This window comes from Grampus griseus (assembly GCF_964374135.1).
Source record: "Grampus griseus genome assembly, chromosome: 20".
Classification (NCBI taxonomy): domain Eukaryota; kingdom Metazoa; phylum Chordata; class Mammalia; order Artiodactyla; family Delphinidae; genus Grampus; species Grampus griseus.
The window spans coordinates 50,484,570-50,501,586 of NC_139014.1; the positions used below are offsets into that span (position 1 = coordinate 50,484,570).

The 17,017-nt window shown below is 54.7% G+C and overlaps 1 protein-coding gene across 1 annotated transcript; it reads left to right on the forward strand.

Annotated features, from left to right (window-relative positions):
- Nucleotides 1-652: 652 nt before the first annotated feature.
- Nucleotides 653-3,088, forward strand: RTN4RL1 (reticulon 4 receptor like 1; the record flags this gene model as incomplete). Its single annotated transcript, XM_082678336.1, is given in 3 exon segments — nucleotides 653-697; nucleotides 699-762; nucleotides 1,764-3,088. Coding segments are annotated over 3 exon segments (1,434 nt in total).
- Between the last annotated feature and the right edge of the window lie 13,929 nt (nucleotides 3,089-17,017).

Consider the following 17,017-nt stretch of genomic DNA (forward strand, 5'->3'; position numbering starts at 1 on the left):
CGGGGAGCGCTGGCATAGCGACCATCTCCGACTCTTGTTACACAGGGGGAAACTGAGGCTGAGGAGGCCCCCGCCCGGGGCCTGGCCTGCAGACTGTCCGATGGTTTCAGTGACTGAAGCAGGGCAGGGGCCACACAGAGCGTGGCCCAGCCCAGAAAGGGACCTCACAGCTGCTCTGTCACCGCCACCATTGCCCAGGTCATAACTGCTCTGGAATCGCAACCAAACACAATTATGCAAAAACCGAATCATGTGCGATGATTTTTATGTGTTGGCAACGTTCGGTCAAAGCCGGGTGATTATAGGGGGACGGGAAGCAGCTGTTACTCTCTGGGAGCCCGTAACTCCCAACAGCTGGGAGCTGTCACTTTTTTATGATGCCATTTCTGTGAGGAAAGAGGGAGTGGCAGTCGTGGTGAGGTCCACCTGAGCCCAGGCAGACGGCTGGGGTGGCGGCCGGCCTGAGGCTGGGAGCAGGGCTGGCCCGAGAGTGGCCAGGAGGGGCCAGGAGGTTCTCTCGTTGAACATGCTCTGGGCACAGCTGGCAGCAGGAAGAATCAGTCGCACTGTCTCAGGCCCTCGGCTCTCCCCAGAGGCCTGGCTGGCCAAGCTAGAAGAGAAGGATCGGGACCCCAACCCGGGCAGAGACGAGATGGCTGCCCGGCCCTGCAGGGTGGGGATCTACCGGCCTGGAGCCCGTCCCCCCAACACTGGCACACCTGCCAGGCTGCCTGGGGCAGCTGCGACCCTGGAGAAAGGCAGGTAATGATGATCGTGCATAATGAGGCTGCTTCGATAATGAGCACGGGGCTATTATCCAACCACGGGCTGGACACATCGAAAATAAATTATTTTAAGGATCCATTAACAAGTGCCTAATTATTGCGCAATTAGAGGGAAGCTACAGAGGAAATGCTCGGGACAATCGCTAGGCAGGGCCTGACTGGCAGCCACAGCCTGGGATCTCCAGCGAGGCAGGGAGAGGGGAGGGGCTGGAAGGCAGACCCCGGTGGGGGGCAGCCTCATTCTGGCTGCTCCTTGGACCCCAGAACTATCAGCCCTGGTGCCTCCCCCAGTCCATCACACACACATACGTTCTTTGTGAGGGACGACTACTACTATTTAGAAATGAGGAAACTGAGGCACGGAGGTAGTGCCTACATGAGGACATGGAAGGCACTGTAAGTGAGAAATCTTTCAAGATAAACTTCGGTGTCACGCATGCATGCTTTGTTATTGGGAATAATTTAAATAAAAAGACTCTTCAGGAGTCCATACGAGATATTTACTTTGTTAGAACAGGACTTTGCACCACTATCTGTTCAGGCAGATCAAAGCAAGTAAGTGGCAGAGCTTGGACAGGAGCCCGAAGCTAGCTGCTGCGTCCGTGGGTTGTGACCCCAATCCTACCAGGGTTGACAGAGCCTAAGGGGGTGGGGCTCAGAAGCTATGGGCGGGGCTAGGGGTTTGCTGGGTGGGGCTAAGGAAGTATGCCGGGTGCCGTGGGATCAGAGCCTCTACCCCAACCCATCTCATAGCCCAGGCTGGGATAGAACCCCCAGTAGAGGTGGGGCACCAGGGCGTGGGGAGCCATCAAGAGCCAGGACCTCGGGGGGCTATGACTCCAGACCGCTGAGCGCAGCAAAGACGAGGACAGAGCCCCAGCGGCCTAGGAGGGTCATGTGCCCATCGAGCCCGGCGCCCAGAGTGTCTCCCACCTCCCGGGCAGCCCCTGACCTGGCTGTGCTCTCTCTCCCCGCCAGGGTGCTGTGTGGAACTGCTGCTGCTGCTGCTGGCCGGGGAGCTGCCCCTGGGCGGCGGCTGCCCGCGGGACTGCGTGTGCTACCCCGCACCCATGACGGTCAGCTGCCAGGCGCACAACTTCGTCGCCATCCCCGAGGGCATCCCGGAGGACAGCGAGCGCGTCTTCCTGCAGAACAACCGCATCAGCCTCCTGCAGCAGGGCCACTTCAGCCCCTCCATGGTCACCCTGTGGATCTACTCCAACAACATCACCTTCATCGACCCCAACACCTTCCAGGGCTTCGTGCACCTGGAGGAGCTGGACCTCGGCGACAACCGGCAGCTGCGGACGCTGGCGCCCGAGACCTTCCAGGGCCTGGTGAAGCTCCATGCCCTCTACCTCTATAAGTGTGGGCTCAGTGCCCTGCCGGCCGGCATCTTCGGCGGCCTGCACAGCCTGCAGTACCTCTACCTGCAGGACAACCACATCGAGTACCTCCAGGACGACATCTTTGTGGACCTGGTCAACCTCAGCCACCTGTTTCTCCACGGCAACAAGCTGTGGAGCCTAGGCCAGGACACCTTCCGGGGCCTGGTGAACCTGGACCGGCTGCTGCTGCACGAGAACCAGCTGCAGTGGGTCCATCACAGGGCTTTCCACGACCTCCGCAGGCTGACCACCCTCTTCCTCTTCAACAACAGTCTCTCCGAGCTGCCGGGCGACTGCCTGGCACCCCTGGGAGCCCTGGAGTTCCTCCGCCTCAACGGCAACGCCTGGGACTGTGGCTGCCGGGCGCGCTCCCTGTGGGAATGGCTGCAAAGGTTCCGTGGCTCCAGCTCCGCTGTCCCTTGCGTGTCCCCTGAGCCTCTGCATGGCCAGGACCTGAAGCTGCTGAGGGCCGAGGACTTCCGGAACTGCACGGGGCCGGCGTCCCCGCACCAGATCAAGTCGCACACGCTCACCACCACCGACAGGGCCACCCGCAAGGAACACCACCCACCCCGTGGCCCCGCCAGGGACAAGGACCACCCGCACGGCCATCTGCCCGGCTCTCGGTCGGGCTACAAGAAGCTGGGCAAGAACTGCACCAGCCACAGGAATCGCAACCAGGTCTCGAAGGCGGGCACCCGGAAGCAGGCCCACGAGCTGCAGGACTATGCCCCTGACTACCAGCACAAGTTCAGCTTTGACATCATGCCCACGGCACGGCCCAAGAGGAAGGGCAAGTGTGCCCGCAGGACCCCCATCCGTGCCCCCAGCGGGGTGCAGCAGGCCTCCTTGGGCAGTTCCCTAAGGGCCTCGCTCCTGGCCTGGGTACTGGGGCTGGTGGTCACTCTTCGCTGAGGACGCAGGGCACCAGCACCCAGCACTGCCACATGTCCACCAAGGAACAGGATTTCTTTTCTTTTTTTACAAGTGGAGGATCTGCTGGGTTTCAGGCAAAGGCTGGTAGAGGCTTCAGCTGCTGTCTGGGCCCTGCCCGGTGGATTATAAACCCAAAGTGTACAGCCCCAAGCGGGAGGGGATTCGTTCATCCCACCCAGCTGTCCCAGCCAGCCCCCGGCCGAGCACCGACGGACAGCATCCACCCAGCAAGGCAGTTAAAGCCGCAGAGCGAATCCTTCATCAGCAACGATGGGACAGTGCCCCACGGGAGCTGGGCTGTGTGGAATCCTGGTCATCTGGAGAGGTCTGAAGGGCTCCCGCCACTTCCGGAGGAAGCAGGACTCAGAGAACAGACAAGGGTCACCAAAGAGGCTGGGTCCGCAGCTGTCTGGGAGCACGTGAGCAGGTGGCACTTTGGCTCTTGCCTGAGGCCACTTAGTCACCCTGCCCTGAATCCAACCATGTGCCACCTTCAGTCCCTCCCTCGGGGGTAACGCCTCTCATTCCTGATGTCTCAGGCAACCCTGGCAGACCCAGGCCCAGCTGCTGGGCTCCAAGAACCAATTACCAAAGGAAAGATCATCAGAGGCTGAAATTTAGAACTTCATCGTGTGCAATGAGGTTCTCACAGGAGGTGCAGTTTTATAACTATGTCCACTTTATATATATATATATATACACATATATATATATATATATATATACACACACACACACACCCTCTACGTATATATATATACACACAAATGCACAGGCCCTCGCCCTACTCCCTTACCAAACTGTATGTCTTATCATGTTTATAAACTGTACGGAAAACTATATCTGCTGAACTAAGGATTGTATTGGTGATTTCTAGCAAGAAAGGAGTTCTAGGATTTTTGTCTAGAATCCCAACCTGGCAACAGTAGTCCCCATGTAACCTGGGCTTGCCAGGGCCTGGGGCAAAGGGGCAGTGGGTGGGGGGGTGTTGTCAGGGAGAAGGGGAGGCAGCAAGAATCACTTCAGGGGACCAATCTTCTTAGATACGTGGAGCATCACCATGTTTTTATATGCAGCACAAGCCCGTCTGCCACCCCGGAGCACCCAGTCACTCCCAACACAGCAGCTGTCGGCATCAGGGTGAGAAGGCAGAAGCAGCTTGTTGGACATCGGGGGGCTAGGCCCTGGGGATGGGCTGGAAGGAGAAGGGGAAGGAAGGGGCTTTGGGTTTCTGAGGCCGGCGGGCGAGGCAGTATCCACAGTGTTAGTCCAACAGGCTGGGCAGTGTCGTCAGCCTAGTGTTTTGCCAGCCACAGTCTGGACGGGCCAGGGATGCTCTGGGCATGAGCCCAGGCCTCCAGTGCGGCTCAGCTGCTGAATTTTTCCTTGAGGCTCTTTGATGGGCATCCCAGCAAGGGTCCTGTGTAGGGCGGCAGGAGGGAAAGCATCAGGTGGCCTTAGCAGAAGGGGGACAAAGAGGGCATTTCAAGAACCATCTCAGGCACTTCTGCATTACGGAGGCCCCGTCCCTCCTGGACCCTCTGAAGTTGCCCCGGGGACGGGCAGAGGTCAGGGGGTGGCCAGACTCAGGGGTCAGGAGTGGGGACGTGCAGGGAACGGAGCACGCAAACTCAGACAGGGGAGAGGAGCTCAAGTCAAAGTCAGCCATGCTGCCGGCTGGTGTCCGTGCGGGCACAATCCTTTTTGGCTTTGCACAAACCCAAATTCCCCACCAGAGAGAATGTGTGTCAGGAGTGAGAAACACTGAATCCAATTAAGAGAGAAAAATAATAATAAAAAAAATTCTCTTGGACAAGAACCCTGTTTCTCATTTCCCAACCCCGAATTCCTGAAGGCGTGGCAGATCCTGGGCTTTTATGGGGTGGGCGAGCCTGGCTGGGTGCAGCTCTGAGGACACAAGCACGTTTGTTGGTGGGAGGAGCTGTTTGGAGCAGGGGCACACTGACTCACTGGGACACGTGTGTGTGCGCGAACACACACACACACACACACACACACACACACACACACACATTCTCGGTTCCATGGTTCTTCCCTCACCGGCACAGGACATGACTCACTTCCCACATGCTGGCTGCACTGGGTCAGCACCATCTCTGTGGCTGTCTCCGGAGCGGTCTGGCCCTGGATCATTCCCGGCCTGTTCCCAAGATCGTCACAGCAGTAGCTGAGCTAATGATTCTTAAGGGGGCTCGGGGGCGGCTGGAAGGGACCTGCCGGTTCCTAGGGCCCAGAGGGGATTCCAGGAAGCTGGGGCCCGACCCATGTAGCAGTGGACATGGATGGGGTCTGGAGGCTGCACCCGCCTCTCTGGCTTTGGAGACAGGAGAGGGTTCCCCAGGTAGAGGAAAGAGGCTGTTTCCAGGCCTGGACAAAGCCTCCTCAGTACAAGGCTGGAAATGTACGCTAAAGGGAGTCCGGTGACGGCAGAACAAATTGTCTTTGGCCTGCGTTTGACCCCAGTGGTCTGCCTGCTCTTACCCAGGCCTGTGCCAGGGCCTAGCTGTCCCTTTAGAACCCAAGGACGTTGTTATGTTGTTGATTTCATTTCCAACTTTAGACAGCACAGCCCTCAGCAGGAAAATCAAGGGTCCAAGCACTTTATTAAATTAAAAAAAAAAAGACTTAGAAAGTCCTGTAGTATGGAAGTGAGATGTCAGTACAGAAATGCTAATGTTTGATAAATGATCTGCTTCTGTCAAGCGCAGCACAGTCTCTGGTTGCCGACTGTTATTAGAGGCAAGGCAGCAGGGCCCAGACGCCAGGTGTATTTTAGCAGCTTGCTCCTCTAAGAGGTCGAGGGAATAAAAGCTCTATTGTGGATGACATCACTTGTCACTCAGCAGCTCATATGCTACACAGGCACAATGACAGCGTTGTCTGAGACATCAGAGCAAGTTCACAGGTCGGGAGTTAAGCTAAGGCCTTTCAACTCACCAGACCCATCATCCCTCCTAGGTGGTTCAGGGCAGGGAGGTGTGGTTTCCTGCCTCAGGAGCCCTATCCTCCTCCCAGAGGCTGAGGCCATCCCCCTCGCTCTGTGGTGGGGCCGGCCCCTTTGCCATCTTTGCTCAACACTTCCCCTAGGCCCCGAGAGGCAGCCATCTCCTCATCTTCCTCTCTTACCTCCAGCCACACAGCCCTCCTCTCTGGGGAAGTGGCCTTCAGGAGGGGCTGGGTGACCACCAGTGGTCTCAGCATTTCTCTCCACAAGTTCCTCCCCAGGCCCCAGAGCTTGGCTGGCTCCCTACTCTTCATTCAACAAGCGTTGAACAAGGGTCTACATGTGCGAGCCATCGGCCCAGGCTCTGGGGACCTAAAAGTGAGAAGATGTGGCTCTCCTGAAAGGAGCTCAGAGCCTAGATGTGGAAGCAAGTATGGGATTGGTGAAACCAGGGTGGGATTGGTGTCTCTGTTAGCGCACCCCCCCACTACCATGAGAAACTTGGCCAGGGTGGGGGCAGTCAGGGAGGGCTTCCAGGAGGAGGTGACATGCTGAAGGGTCTCAGAGGATGAGGAGGCAGCCAGAGAAGAGTGTGGGGAGTATTACAGGCAGAGGGCTGGAGGCATGCAATGGCACCACGTTTGGGGTATCTGCAAACAACTGTGAGCTGAGGACTGGGAATGCTGTTTGGGGATGTGTGGGAGGTGAGCCTGGCAAGCGGAAGGCCCAGGAATCCTGCTCGGGGACTTGGATCCTACTCCGAAAGTGGAGGTGTGAGCCCCCCACCTTGGGGCCTCTTCCCTACCCCAAACCCCCAGTCCCTCTCCGAGCACGTGGCCCCCACCCGTGGCATGCTTGCCAACGTTCCCCAACAGTGGATTTCATCATCGAAACTTGCCTCTTCTGCTCAGCCAGATCCTTCCCCCGTGCCAGCACGTTGGAGCGTTCCCTGGAAATCTGCCTGGGCCAGAGTCCCATTCCCAGACACCTGCTGCTTCCAAGCATGGACAGTATCCCACACCCGTTTTGTCTCCTACGCTCCCTTCTTTGCCATCCATGAAGGGATCAACCCACAATGCTTCTCCTTGCTTCCAAGGGGCTGCCCAGACACCCCTTTGGGCACCTCCACATGTGCCCACCCTGGCAGACCATCAGAACTCCCCCAGACCGCATCTCCCTTTTTTCTCTCCTGCCGGGGCTGTTCATCACCAGGGAACCAAGAATCCCATTTACCAACTGCTTACTTGTCACCTAACTAATCACTCAGCGCTCTGCCACCATGGCAAATGGGGGCTCCAGAAGGCCTGTTGGCAAGTTTGTGGGGGCTGGGGGAGCCAGGAAGTCCTCCTGGAGGACAAGCTGCAGGGCAGGGGGTCAGAGAGAACAGATTTGCTGGGAGGGCTCACTGGAGCCAGCTGGGAGCCTCAGGGTCTCGGCAGCTCCCAGCAAATCCTCCCTTGTATTTTCACCACCCAGACTGTCCCCACCAGCCCCTGGCTGGACCCCACCTCTGGGACCCAGCTCCTCAGGGCCCTACTCAACACTGACCTGGAGGATGCCAGCCTTTCTTTGTGTACCTTCCTACATGGATCAGGGGTGAGTGTACCTTTCGATGGGGTCCTGGCCAACATCTACCGTTCAGCCTCTTGACACAACTGTGGTTGCATTCTGACTCACCTCTTCCCAGCCTGGCTCTCTGGCCTAAGTAAGAGTTTAGCCCATCAGCTATTATTCCATCCCATGTCACCAATTCCCCACTCTCAGTTTGTAATGGGCCAATTTTCTTTTACCTTCTGTCTACCTGGAAAATTTCTCAAGAACCTTCGGGCGTTAAAATATCCTTTACAGCTCTCCACTTGATATCTCTTTCTGCTCCTCTAATTGTCCCTTTTAACTCACTGTGCTTTCAGTATAAATCTCCCACTCTCCCCCTTTGCAGGCTGTTAATAAATACAAGCTCTAAAAAAAATATACGTAAACATCTATTGTTGGCTAAATAACTCACAGCGCAGCCAAAAAGCCAGGAAGAAAGGGAGGCTCAGAGTGAGACGTGCCCAGCTATGCTTGCGCTCAGGCTGTCCTTGCCTATCTCTTTTAAGAGGACTGCTGGGGCCTTCCCTGGTGGCGCAGCGGTTGACAATCTGCCTGCTAATGCAGGGGACACGGGTTCGAGCCCTGGTCTGGGAGGATCCCACATGCCACGGAGCAGCTGGGCCTGTGAGCCACAACTACTGAGCCTGCGCTTTGCAACAAGAGAGGCCGCGATAGTAAGAGGCCCGCGCACCGCGATGAAGAGTGGCCCCCGTTTGCCACAACTAGAGAAAGCCCTCACACAGAAACGGAGACCCAACACAGTAAAAAAAAAAAAAGAGGACTGCTGGAATCAGGGTGGATTATGGTCCTAAAAAGTCCACTGGGTGAAGGAACTGAGGATGCCCCAAGGGAGAAAGAGAAGCAGAGAGTAGCCATGAGGCTGTGTTGACAGGCTGTGCTGCTCCAAGAGCAATGCGGGAGGGGTGAGGACAAAAGGGACACGTGCGGGCAGCAGTGGCCAATTGCAGTGGTATTTCAGTGAGCTGACCCACAAGGCCCCTTCCCTCCAAGAGAAGTGGGTCAGCCTCCTCCAAGGTACGCCACCGGCCTGCGCGGATGTGGCCTGCCCTCCATCTCTCTGCTTTCAGCTCTTATGGCTCACTAGAGCTCTTCGTTTCTAAGCACCAGGAGGGTAGGGATGGCTGTGCCTTTCGTGTCACCGATTCCCATGTGGCAGCGTGCACACTAATGGCGTGTCTGAATGGCAGAATTTGACACTGCTGCTGCAGAACGGGCTCGGGTCACGGTGCTTTCCAAACCGGCTGAGGCTCCGCGCCACCTCCACCTCCTTCACCCAGGCATCTCTGGGAGCCCCTGCCAACCACAGCTTCTGCTGCTTCCTCTCAGAAGAGAGAGGAAGTGAGAGATGTATTAAACTCTTCAATCTCTGTAAGTACCATTTCCCAGGAGACAGACTCTAAAGAAGAAGGAAACACAAGTGCTCAGGACCTAAACAGGTGGGAGGCCTCCGAGGCAACCGGCTCCATATCACCAACCCCCCAGCTTCAGGGACGGTCATGGGCGAGAGAATGATGCCGTCCAGAACCCCCCAGCTTCAGGGACGGTCATGGGCGAGAGGACGATGCCGTCCAGAACCCCCCAGCTTCAGGGACGGTCATGGGCGAGAGAGTGATGCCCTCCAAAACCCCCCAGCTTCAGCGACGGTCATGGGCGAGAGAACGATGCCGTCCAAAACACCCCAGCTTCAGGGACGGTCATGGGCGAGAGAACGATGCCGTCCAAAACCCCCCAGCTTCAGGGACGGTCATGGGCGAGAGAATGATGCCCTCCAAGTGGCAGCTGCTGGCCGGAGATTGAGATGTGACAGCATCCAGGTGGCCACGCTCTGCTCCAGCCAGAGAGAGGTGCAAGGGACGACCACCATATAAGACATTTTCAGGGACGAGGGCCAGCAGGGCAAACCCACAGAGGGAACCACGGTGTGGGACGGGGTCAGGTGTGGACCGGTGGAGTCTGAGCAAAGACTCCAGAGGGCGCACACACAGTGTCACTTGCAGAGAGAAAGCACAACCCTACCGGGCAGTCACGCAGCCAGAGTCAAGAGACGGAAAGATTCAGACAGACAGGAGGGTGCGATCAGGAGAAAACCATTTTGCACTCACACGTCACTCAGGCGCCATGTCCTGTCACTGTCCCTCATGCAACCGAGCGTGGGACATTCATGCTGTCCCCAGATTTGACACCCACCACGTGCATGGCCCTGGACAGGTGACATCCCATCGACGAGGAACTTACCTTCCGGCCAAGAGCAGCCCCCTTTATTTCATTACAAGGGGGGTGGTCAAGAGCTGGGTGGAGGTGTCTGTCACGCAAATGCCTCCCCACCCCCCGGCCAGGGAGAATAGAGGGTGGGGTGAGTCCCCCGCTCCCCGCACGCTGGTGCACCCTTCAGGGACCAGCAGGCCTGTGATGAGGGGCAGAATCTGGTCTGAGCCCTGGGCAGCGGTGTTTCCCACTGAGCCTTGACCCTGAAGGAGTTTGTCTGCCTACCAGTGCTGTGGAGGCTCCAGGGGCCCCGAGCCCTTAAACCCCTGGACTCTGTGCCCTTGGGCATGTGGCAGGTTCCTCTCCGCATTGGCATTCTCCCCACACGCTCGGGGTCACAGAGGTCTCCAAGGTGTTTTTATTCTTCCCGACGTCTAAGCCTCAGAGGCCCGAGGTCCCTGACCCCTCATCTCACCTGCCACCCGGAAAGTCTCTCACTGTTTTATCTGTGGCATTTAAAGTGCCACTGAGTGTCTGGCACTTTGCAAGTCTAAGGTACAGGCTCTTCTGAATTTCCACGCCAGCCTCCTTTCCAGACGCTACCCCAGGCTCACCTCCTCACCTGTGTCTCTGCCGGCTGTGACACGTGGTCATCAGGAAGGAGGCTCACGCCACCCTGGGGGGCCCCACTTTGCTCTCAGCTCTGTGCCCACAGAGGCAGGCAAGGCGGAGACTGGGTATTCTGGGTGGAGGTTGCTGTAGGAGCAGCTGCAGTGAACTCCACACCTCCAAACTGTCCCCTAAGCAGCTGGACCTGTCCTGCAGCGGCCCTTCCCCAACCCCCCTCCACCGTCCCGCAGACCAGACGAACGTCCCTCCCGGCCTCGCAGGTGATGCACGCCAGGGAAGTTCCTGCGATCACTCGTGCTGCCTTACTAGCTCCTCTCTCCTCCCCCAGTGACCGCACACTGGGCCCAGAGCTGGCCTCAGCCTCCCCAGCGGCCCCTGGCCACCGTCAGAAGTGGCCTCCTCTGGCCCTCGCCCCCTTGGGCTTCTCGCTCAGGGACAGCTTCATCTCTCAGAGCTGCTGACCCACTGCAGCCCCTGAGACCGGCTCCAGCAAGGCCGTAGCCCTGTCTTCTTGGGAATTCCTCCTCATCCATTTTCTCTCCTAAGACCAGGGATGAATGAAAATGAAAAAGCAACTTAAGAACTTCCCTGGTGGTCCAGTTAAGACTCTGAATTTCCAATACAGGGGGCATGGGTTCAATCCCTGGTTGGAGAACTAAGATCCCACATGCCGTGTGGCCAAAAAATTTTTTAAATAAATTAAAAAAAATAAAGCAACTTAGAACCGGGTGGCATGAGGTTTTTTAAGCCCCCTCACGGACACGACCTCATAGTTAACTGGGAAGTGTCACCTCCAAGATTTGATCACAATCCCCATTTTACAGATGAAAAAAAATGGGCCTCCTGGTAATTCAAACCCATGCTTTTGAGCCCAAGACTGGGGCTCTTCCCCAACACAGCCCTGACCCCCATCCCACATGACCCAAGTCTAAGAGTGGAACCACCCTGGGGGACTCAACTCTTCCCTCCCACCCCCAGGAATTTCATGCTCAGAAGAACTGATTTGCAGAATCAATCAAAAGGCAGAAACTTTTCCTAGAGGTTCTCTCTGCATTCCTGACCCCTTGAACTTTCCCAAACTAGGTCACTGGGATGGCCAGTGACTGAAGGAGCCAGCAGACCCCTCCCAAGTACAGGGGTGCAGTAACAGAGAAGGCCCATGCTGGCAGGGAGTTTCTCCAGTTTCTTGACAGCTGTAGCTGGGTCCCCATTTCTAGAAGGATCCCACATAGCGCAGTAGACTCCAGTAGTAAGGGCAGAGAAAGAACACCCAGCCCCATGGTCCTTTCCCCTGCAGGGCACCTCTCACCTTGTGACAGGAAGACCGTGGATAAGGGCCACTCAAAGTTGACGATCAGACCTGCAAGAACCACGTGGAGGTCCCTATGTACAAACATAAAACAGGTCCCTTCCTAGCTGCCCCCCTCAAGTGGCTGCATTTTTTATAACTTTTTGAGCTTTCAGCATTTAAAAAAAATATTTATTTATTTATCTTGGCTGCGCCAGGTCTTAGCTGTGGTATGCAAGAGCTTTGTTTCAGCATGAGGGATCTTTTAGTTGCAGCAGGTAGACTCTTAGTTGCGGCATGCAGGATCTAGTTCCCCAACCAGGGATCGAACCCGGGCCCCCTGCTTTTGGGAGCTCGGATTCTTACCCACTGGACCACCAGGGAAGTCCCTCAACATTTCTGATAATTGATTTTTGGTCTCACCTCAGAGCTTTTCGTGGACTTTGGGACTGTTCTGGAAATTTGTATTTTCTTTTCATTGTTTTTTGTTCATTTGGGAAATTAACTTAAAATCATCATCATCATTTTCGATCAAATATGCCTGCTTTGCTTGTTTGGAATATTTTCATGAATTTTTAAATTTTGGTTCCAATTTTAAATGGCCTAATAGCAAATTGGCTAAAACGTGAACAGGCAGTCACTAGCTCATGTATTAATTTATCCTAGGTGATATTATAACTTTTTATCTTAGTGAAAAATTTTTCCCTTTTTAGAAAACTTTTTATTTGGAAATAATATAGATTCACAGGAAGTTTCCCACTCCCCACCCCTCCAAAAAAGGGTACAGGGACGTCTCGTATGGACTTCATTCAGTGTTCCCCAGTGGTAACATCTTGCATAACTTTAGGTTATTTTTCCTTTTCAATTCTAAATTTATTTTTAGTTCATGCTACTTACTTTAACTATTTAGGTAGAGTTTTCTTATATTTAAACAACTTTGATAAGGAAAAAATAAAGTTTCCAACAGGGACAATGATATAAATGGTCACGCTTTTGCTTGGATGTTTCTGAATGAAACATTAGGATTTTAAGTATAAATTTATCATTGAACTGAGGAAGATGAGAAACGTTTGTCAAGATTCAGGGTTCTGAAGCAGGGTTGAGGGATGAGGGAGTGTGTCCATAAACTGTGCAGAATTCGATGCAAGGGCTTCTGGGAATGTGCAGGTTTCCACAGAGAGGTTTTCATTAGATCCTCAAAAATGTTTAGAACTGCGGGTCTAGACTGGCTAATTAAACTTCAGGTGATCCTTGCTGCACTCCCCACCCTGGCCCAAAGGTGGCGCTCTGCCTTCGAGATGACCATCCTGGCTGTCAGGGCAGCAGGGGCAGAAGATGCGGCCAACGCGGTGGTGGAAATAGTCATTTTGACCAAATTGGCTTTAACTAAATCGTCTACTTCACACAAGGGAAATGGGGTGGGGTGGGGGAGGATTGAGAGACTACCGGAAGAAGACGGCAACAGCCTTTCAAGCCCAGGTTCTCTGTCTGCTTCTTCTTCGTTCCAAGAGCTGTGGCAACTGCTCCCAGGAAAGAGCGGGATGAGGACAAAGGAAGCCTGTGATTGTGATTTTACTGATTTGCGATGAAACATTAATGTAGTGAGATTTTCATTAAGCCAAATTTATTCAGTCTAAAGATAATCCTTTCTTCTGAAATCGAGTCCCTGGTTCTGGTTGAGAGATGGTGAGGGGTGTCCTAAGAAGACCCTCCTTTTATGAACTGATGGTATTAGTGCATGGTAGCTGTTGTTTCTCAGTGTCTCTAGTCGGCTACCCCAGGGAGGCCCTCCAAATTCCTTCTGGAATTTTCCTGCTCTGGGGAATGGCAAGACTCTGGGAATGGCGGTTGTGAAGGGGTCAGACAGTGAAGTCCTGGCCTCCCACTCTCCTGGCCTCAACCCCATCCCATTCACGCCAAGAGGTCTGCTTACCTGCTAACCTGCAGCAGCCCCTCCATGCAGACTTCTTCCTCTTCACTACTTGCCTCTCCGTTATTTGCAGACAATTATCTGCAATAATTAGTCAATTACCCCTAAAGACAATTATGCTCTTCCACCAGCAAACATTGATGTTCTTTTCTTGGGTCTTTTAATGAAGCTGATATTAAGGAGGTACTTTATTTACATAGGGTCAAATGGTTCCCTTTGAGGGGGGTTTGGGTTCAACATTAAAATTGTAACTGGGGGCTGGGGACTTGGGGCTGACGGTGGGGTAGAAAGGAGTGGGGAGGACTTTTTCTCTTGAAACTAGAAGAGCTGCTTGAAAAGGTAAAGAGCCCAGGGGACCTGGTACAGTGTGCTTCTGCTCTCCCCAAGCTAATGAGATCTAAATGTATCAATGTGATGAGCTCAGCCCTGCAAGTAAAATCATTCAGAAGCACCGCCCTCATGGCTGTGCCTGCCGGGGACTGACCGCAGCTTAAATCTCCGCCCACCCCCCCCCCCCACCCCGCCACCCCTGGGGACCTACAGAGCTAATCGCTTCAGGCAGCTTGATTGAAATGTGCTCTTCCTCACCATCAGCTGCTCATAAAAGCTTTATCCTGGGCAAAGGCTGACCCACAATGGATGCGGGCATCTCCCCAGTCAGGACGCCCGAGGTGCCGGCGGAGGAAGGATCTGGGCTCACAGAGACAACTCCATTACGGCTATTGTATTAAAAGGGGGACGGGGTTTGGGGGAAACTGCAACTTTATCTCCTTGTAAGTGACCCTCTCTTTATAATTTGGGCCCTACCGGGTGGCTTTTTGTACTTGACTCATCGTGGGCAAAACACCAGCAAGATGCAATTGTTTTCAAAGTTAGAAGAAAACAAACAAACAAACCCTAAAGTCTGCTCCAGCTGCATTGATAAAGAGCTGTTTTCTTCCCGAGCTCTATGGCATGGTGGCTCTCATCTGAAATTTCTTTTTAATCATAGCAGGAGTCCCAATTATCATGTTGGGTAATCTTTCAAGTAGAACTGGGAGTTCCGTGACCACAGAGAGCAGAGGAAATATTACGTGTGAAGCCCCTGAGGAACAGGGAAGAGGAGGTAGGCCTGTGTACACATGCGTGTGAATAAGTATGTGTGTGCACCCCGGGTCCCTGAACCCCAGCACTGTAACAGGACCAGAGCAAGTGTATGGAGCATGGCTCTCGGTGCAGGACCCCCACCTTTGCCGTGGGCAAAGCCAGCGTGCAAACACATGGGGTACGTGCCTATACCTACTCTGTCCCCTAAGAATATGGAGCGGGGGTGGGAACGAAGCTCCGTTTACAAGGCAGTGGGCACAGAGTGTGGGGCATCCCTCCGCACCAGGGCCCAGCTCAGACCTGGAACTGCCGGTGACCTACTTTCCTTTGTTGTTGTTTTTGGAAGTGCTGATGTCAATGCAGAATTCAGCAGAGGCTGAGTGAGAAAAAAAGAGACAGAGAAGGGGGGTGGGGAGGAGAAGAAGGGAGAGAATGAAGGGGAGGGATGGAAGAGAAGGGGGAGCGAGACTGCGTCAGACGGCTATAATGGTGGCAGGTCCTTGCAGCAGTGCTAAACACATATTATTACGTCCCCGCAGGGCCTGCCCGATATAGCTGGGATCAGTCTGGGCCCTGCAGTTTCAGGATATGTGAACAGGGCCTAGGATTCCTACTGCTTCCTCTCCCCATTGTGGACATGCAAGGGGCGGAGGAGATGCCTGGGCAGGCATGCCCAGATGTGCTTTCCCTCGGAGAAGGAGTCACACGCTCTCCCCAGGTGCCTGGGTTTGCATCCATCCGCTGAGCCATCGGTGAGACGCCGAGCCCCGGCCACCCTGACGTGTGGGACTCGGGGGAGGCTCTGCACACTGGCCTTTGGGGACCCGCTCCTTGGTAACACGCACGGGAGAGCTCCGCCGGCAGCTCGCCTCCTCTCCCTCCCATTCTCAGGAAGCCCAGGAGAGTTGCAGGGCTTGGGGTGAGGAGAGCTCCAGACGGTCCAGTGTGTGGCGGCAGAACTGCGGGAGAATTATTCCAACGAACTCCCCCCTCCGGCATCTGAATCTCATCCCTTCCTCACTGCCTGGCTTTGCCATCCTACAGCCAGGGTTGAACTCCAGGCCGGGATGACAAAGGCATATGCGCTACCCACCCATCTGCAAACCCCAGCTGCCATCCCACGGCCTCTGCACCACTGCTGAGCATCTGACCACCTCTCCCAGGCTAAGCCCTCCCTCGTGGCACCTGGTCAACAGATTCCTAATGAGAAAGCCATTTCAGATCCATATTTTCAGGAAACCCAAGGCCACAAGCCTCGTGATTCCACCTATATACGCATGTTCCCTTCCACGTTTCATCTGTGTGCTAAAGGGACTCCATTCAGGTGGGGCCCGGGGGCTGGGGGGAGGGTCCCCCATCCTCTGCTCTCTCTCGCTTGGACCTTTGGTTCCCAGATGAGCTTGGGCACACGATTAAAATCCTTCTTTCCTGCTCCATAAGCGAATGCATTTTTCAGGTAGAGAAATATACAGAGGAGACAAAGCCCTCACATGCTGAAATTAGCCCCCGAAAAATAGGTTACCTGACAATTACTTGCTTCTAAGTGGAGCGTGATCTAGTGGAGGAAGCGCTGGACGGGCTGCTGGGACGGCCGCCTTTGACTCCCAGCTTACTGCCTCTTAACCTCTCTCAGTCTCTTGGTTTAGCGGAGGGATAATAATTCTCTCCACCTCCCGCCCTTGGTGGGCTGGTGAAGGCGTAATGAATCAACACCAGGATGACTCCGACGAGGCCAGGTTCAGGTGTAAGTACACAGCAGCACCGGCCACCTCTCGAACCTACACGAAGCTGATTTATTTACTTCCCGTGAAAGAGACAACAATCATCATATTTACACTTCGTGCTGCAGCTTCCTGCATTTCCCTCCAGCACCCTTCCCTCTGCTCCCGCTAAGGACTCCATTAAAGACAAGCTGCCTTTCTGCAGAAGACATCTCCTCTCTCCCAGCCTCTCTCTCTCTGGCCTCACGGATCACAACCTTCTCCCCTAAATCACAATCCGTGACCACAAAACGTATCACCCTGCCGTACAAGTGAGGCCACCGCGTGTCCACACGAGGATGAGGAAATGGATTCCGTGGGCACAAGAGGATTTCTCGGAAGGCAGGTGCTGCCGATAATTAAGAAGCCAAGCAGAGGTGCGCGGACAGTAGACGGACGTGGTTTACACATTACGTCATTTCAAGTATAC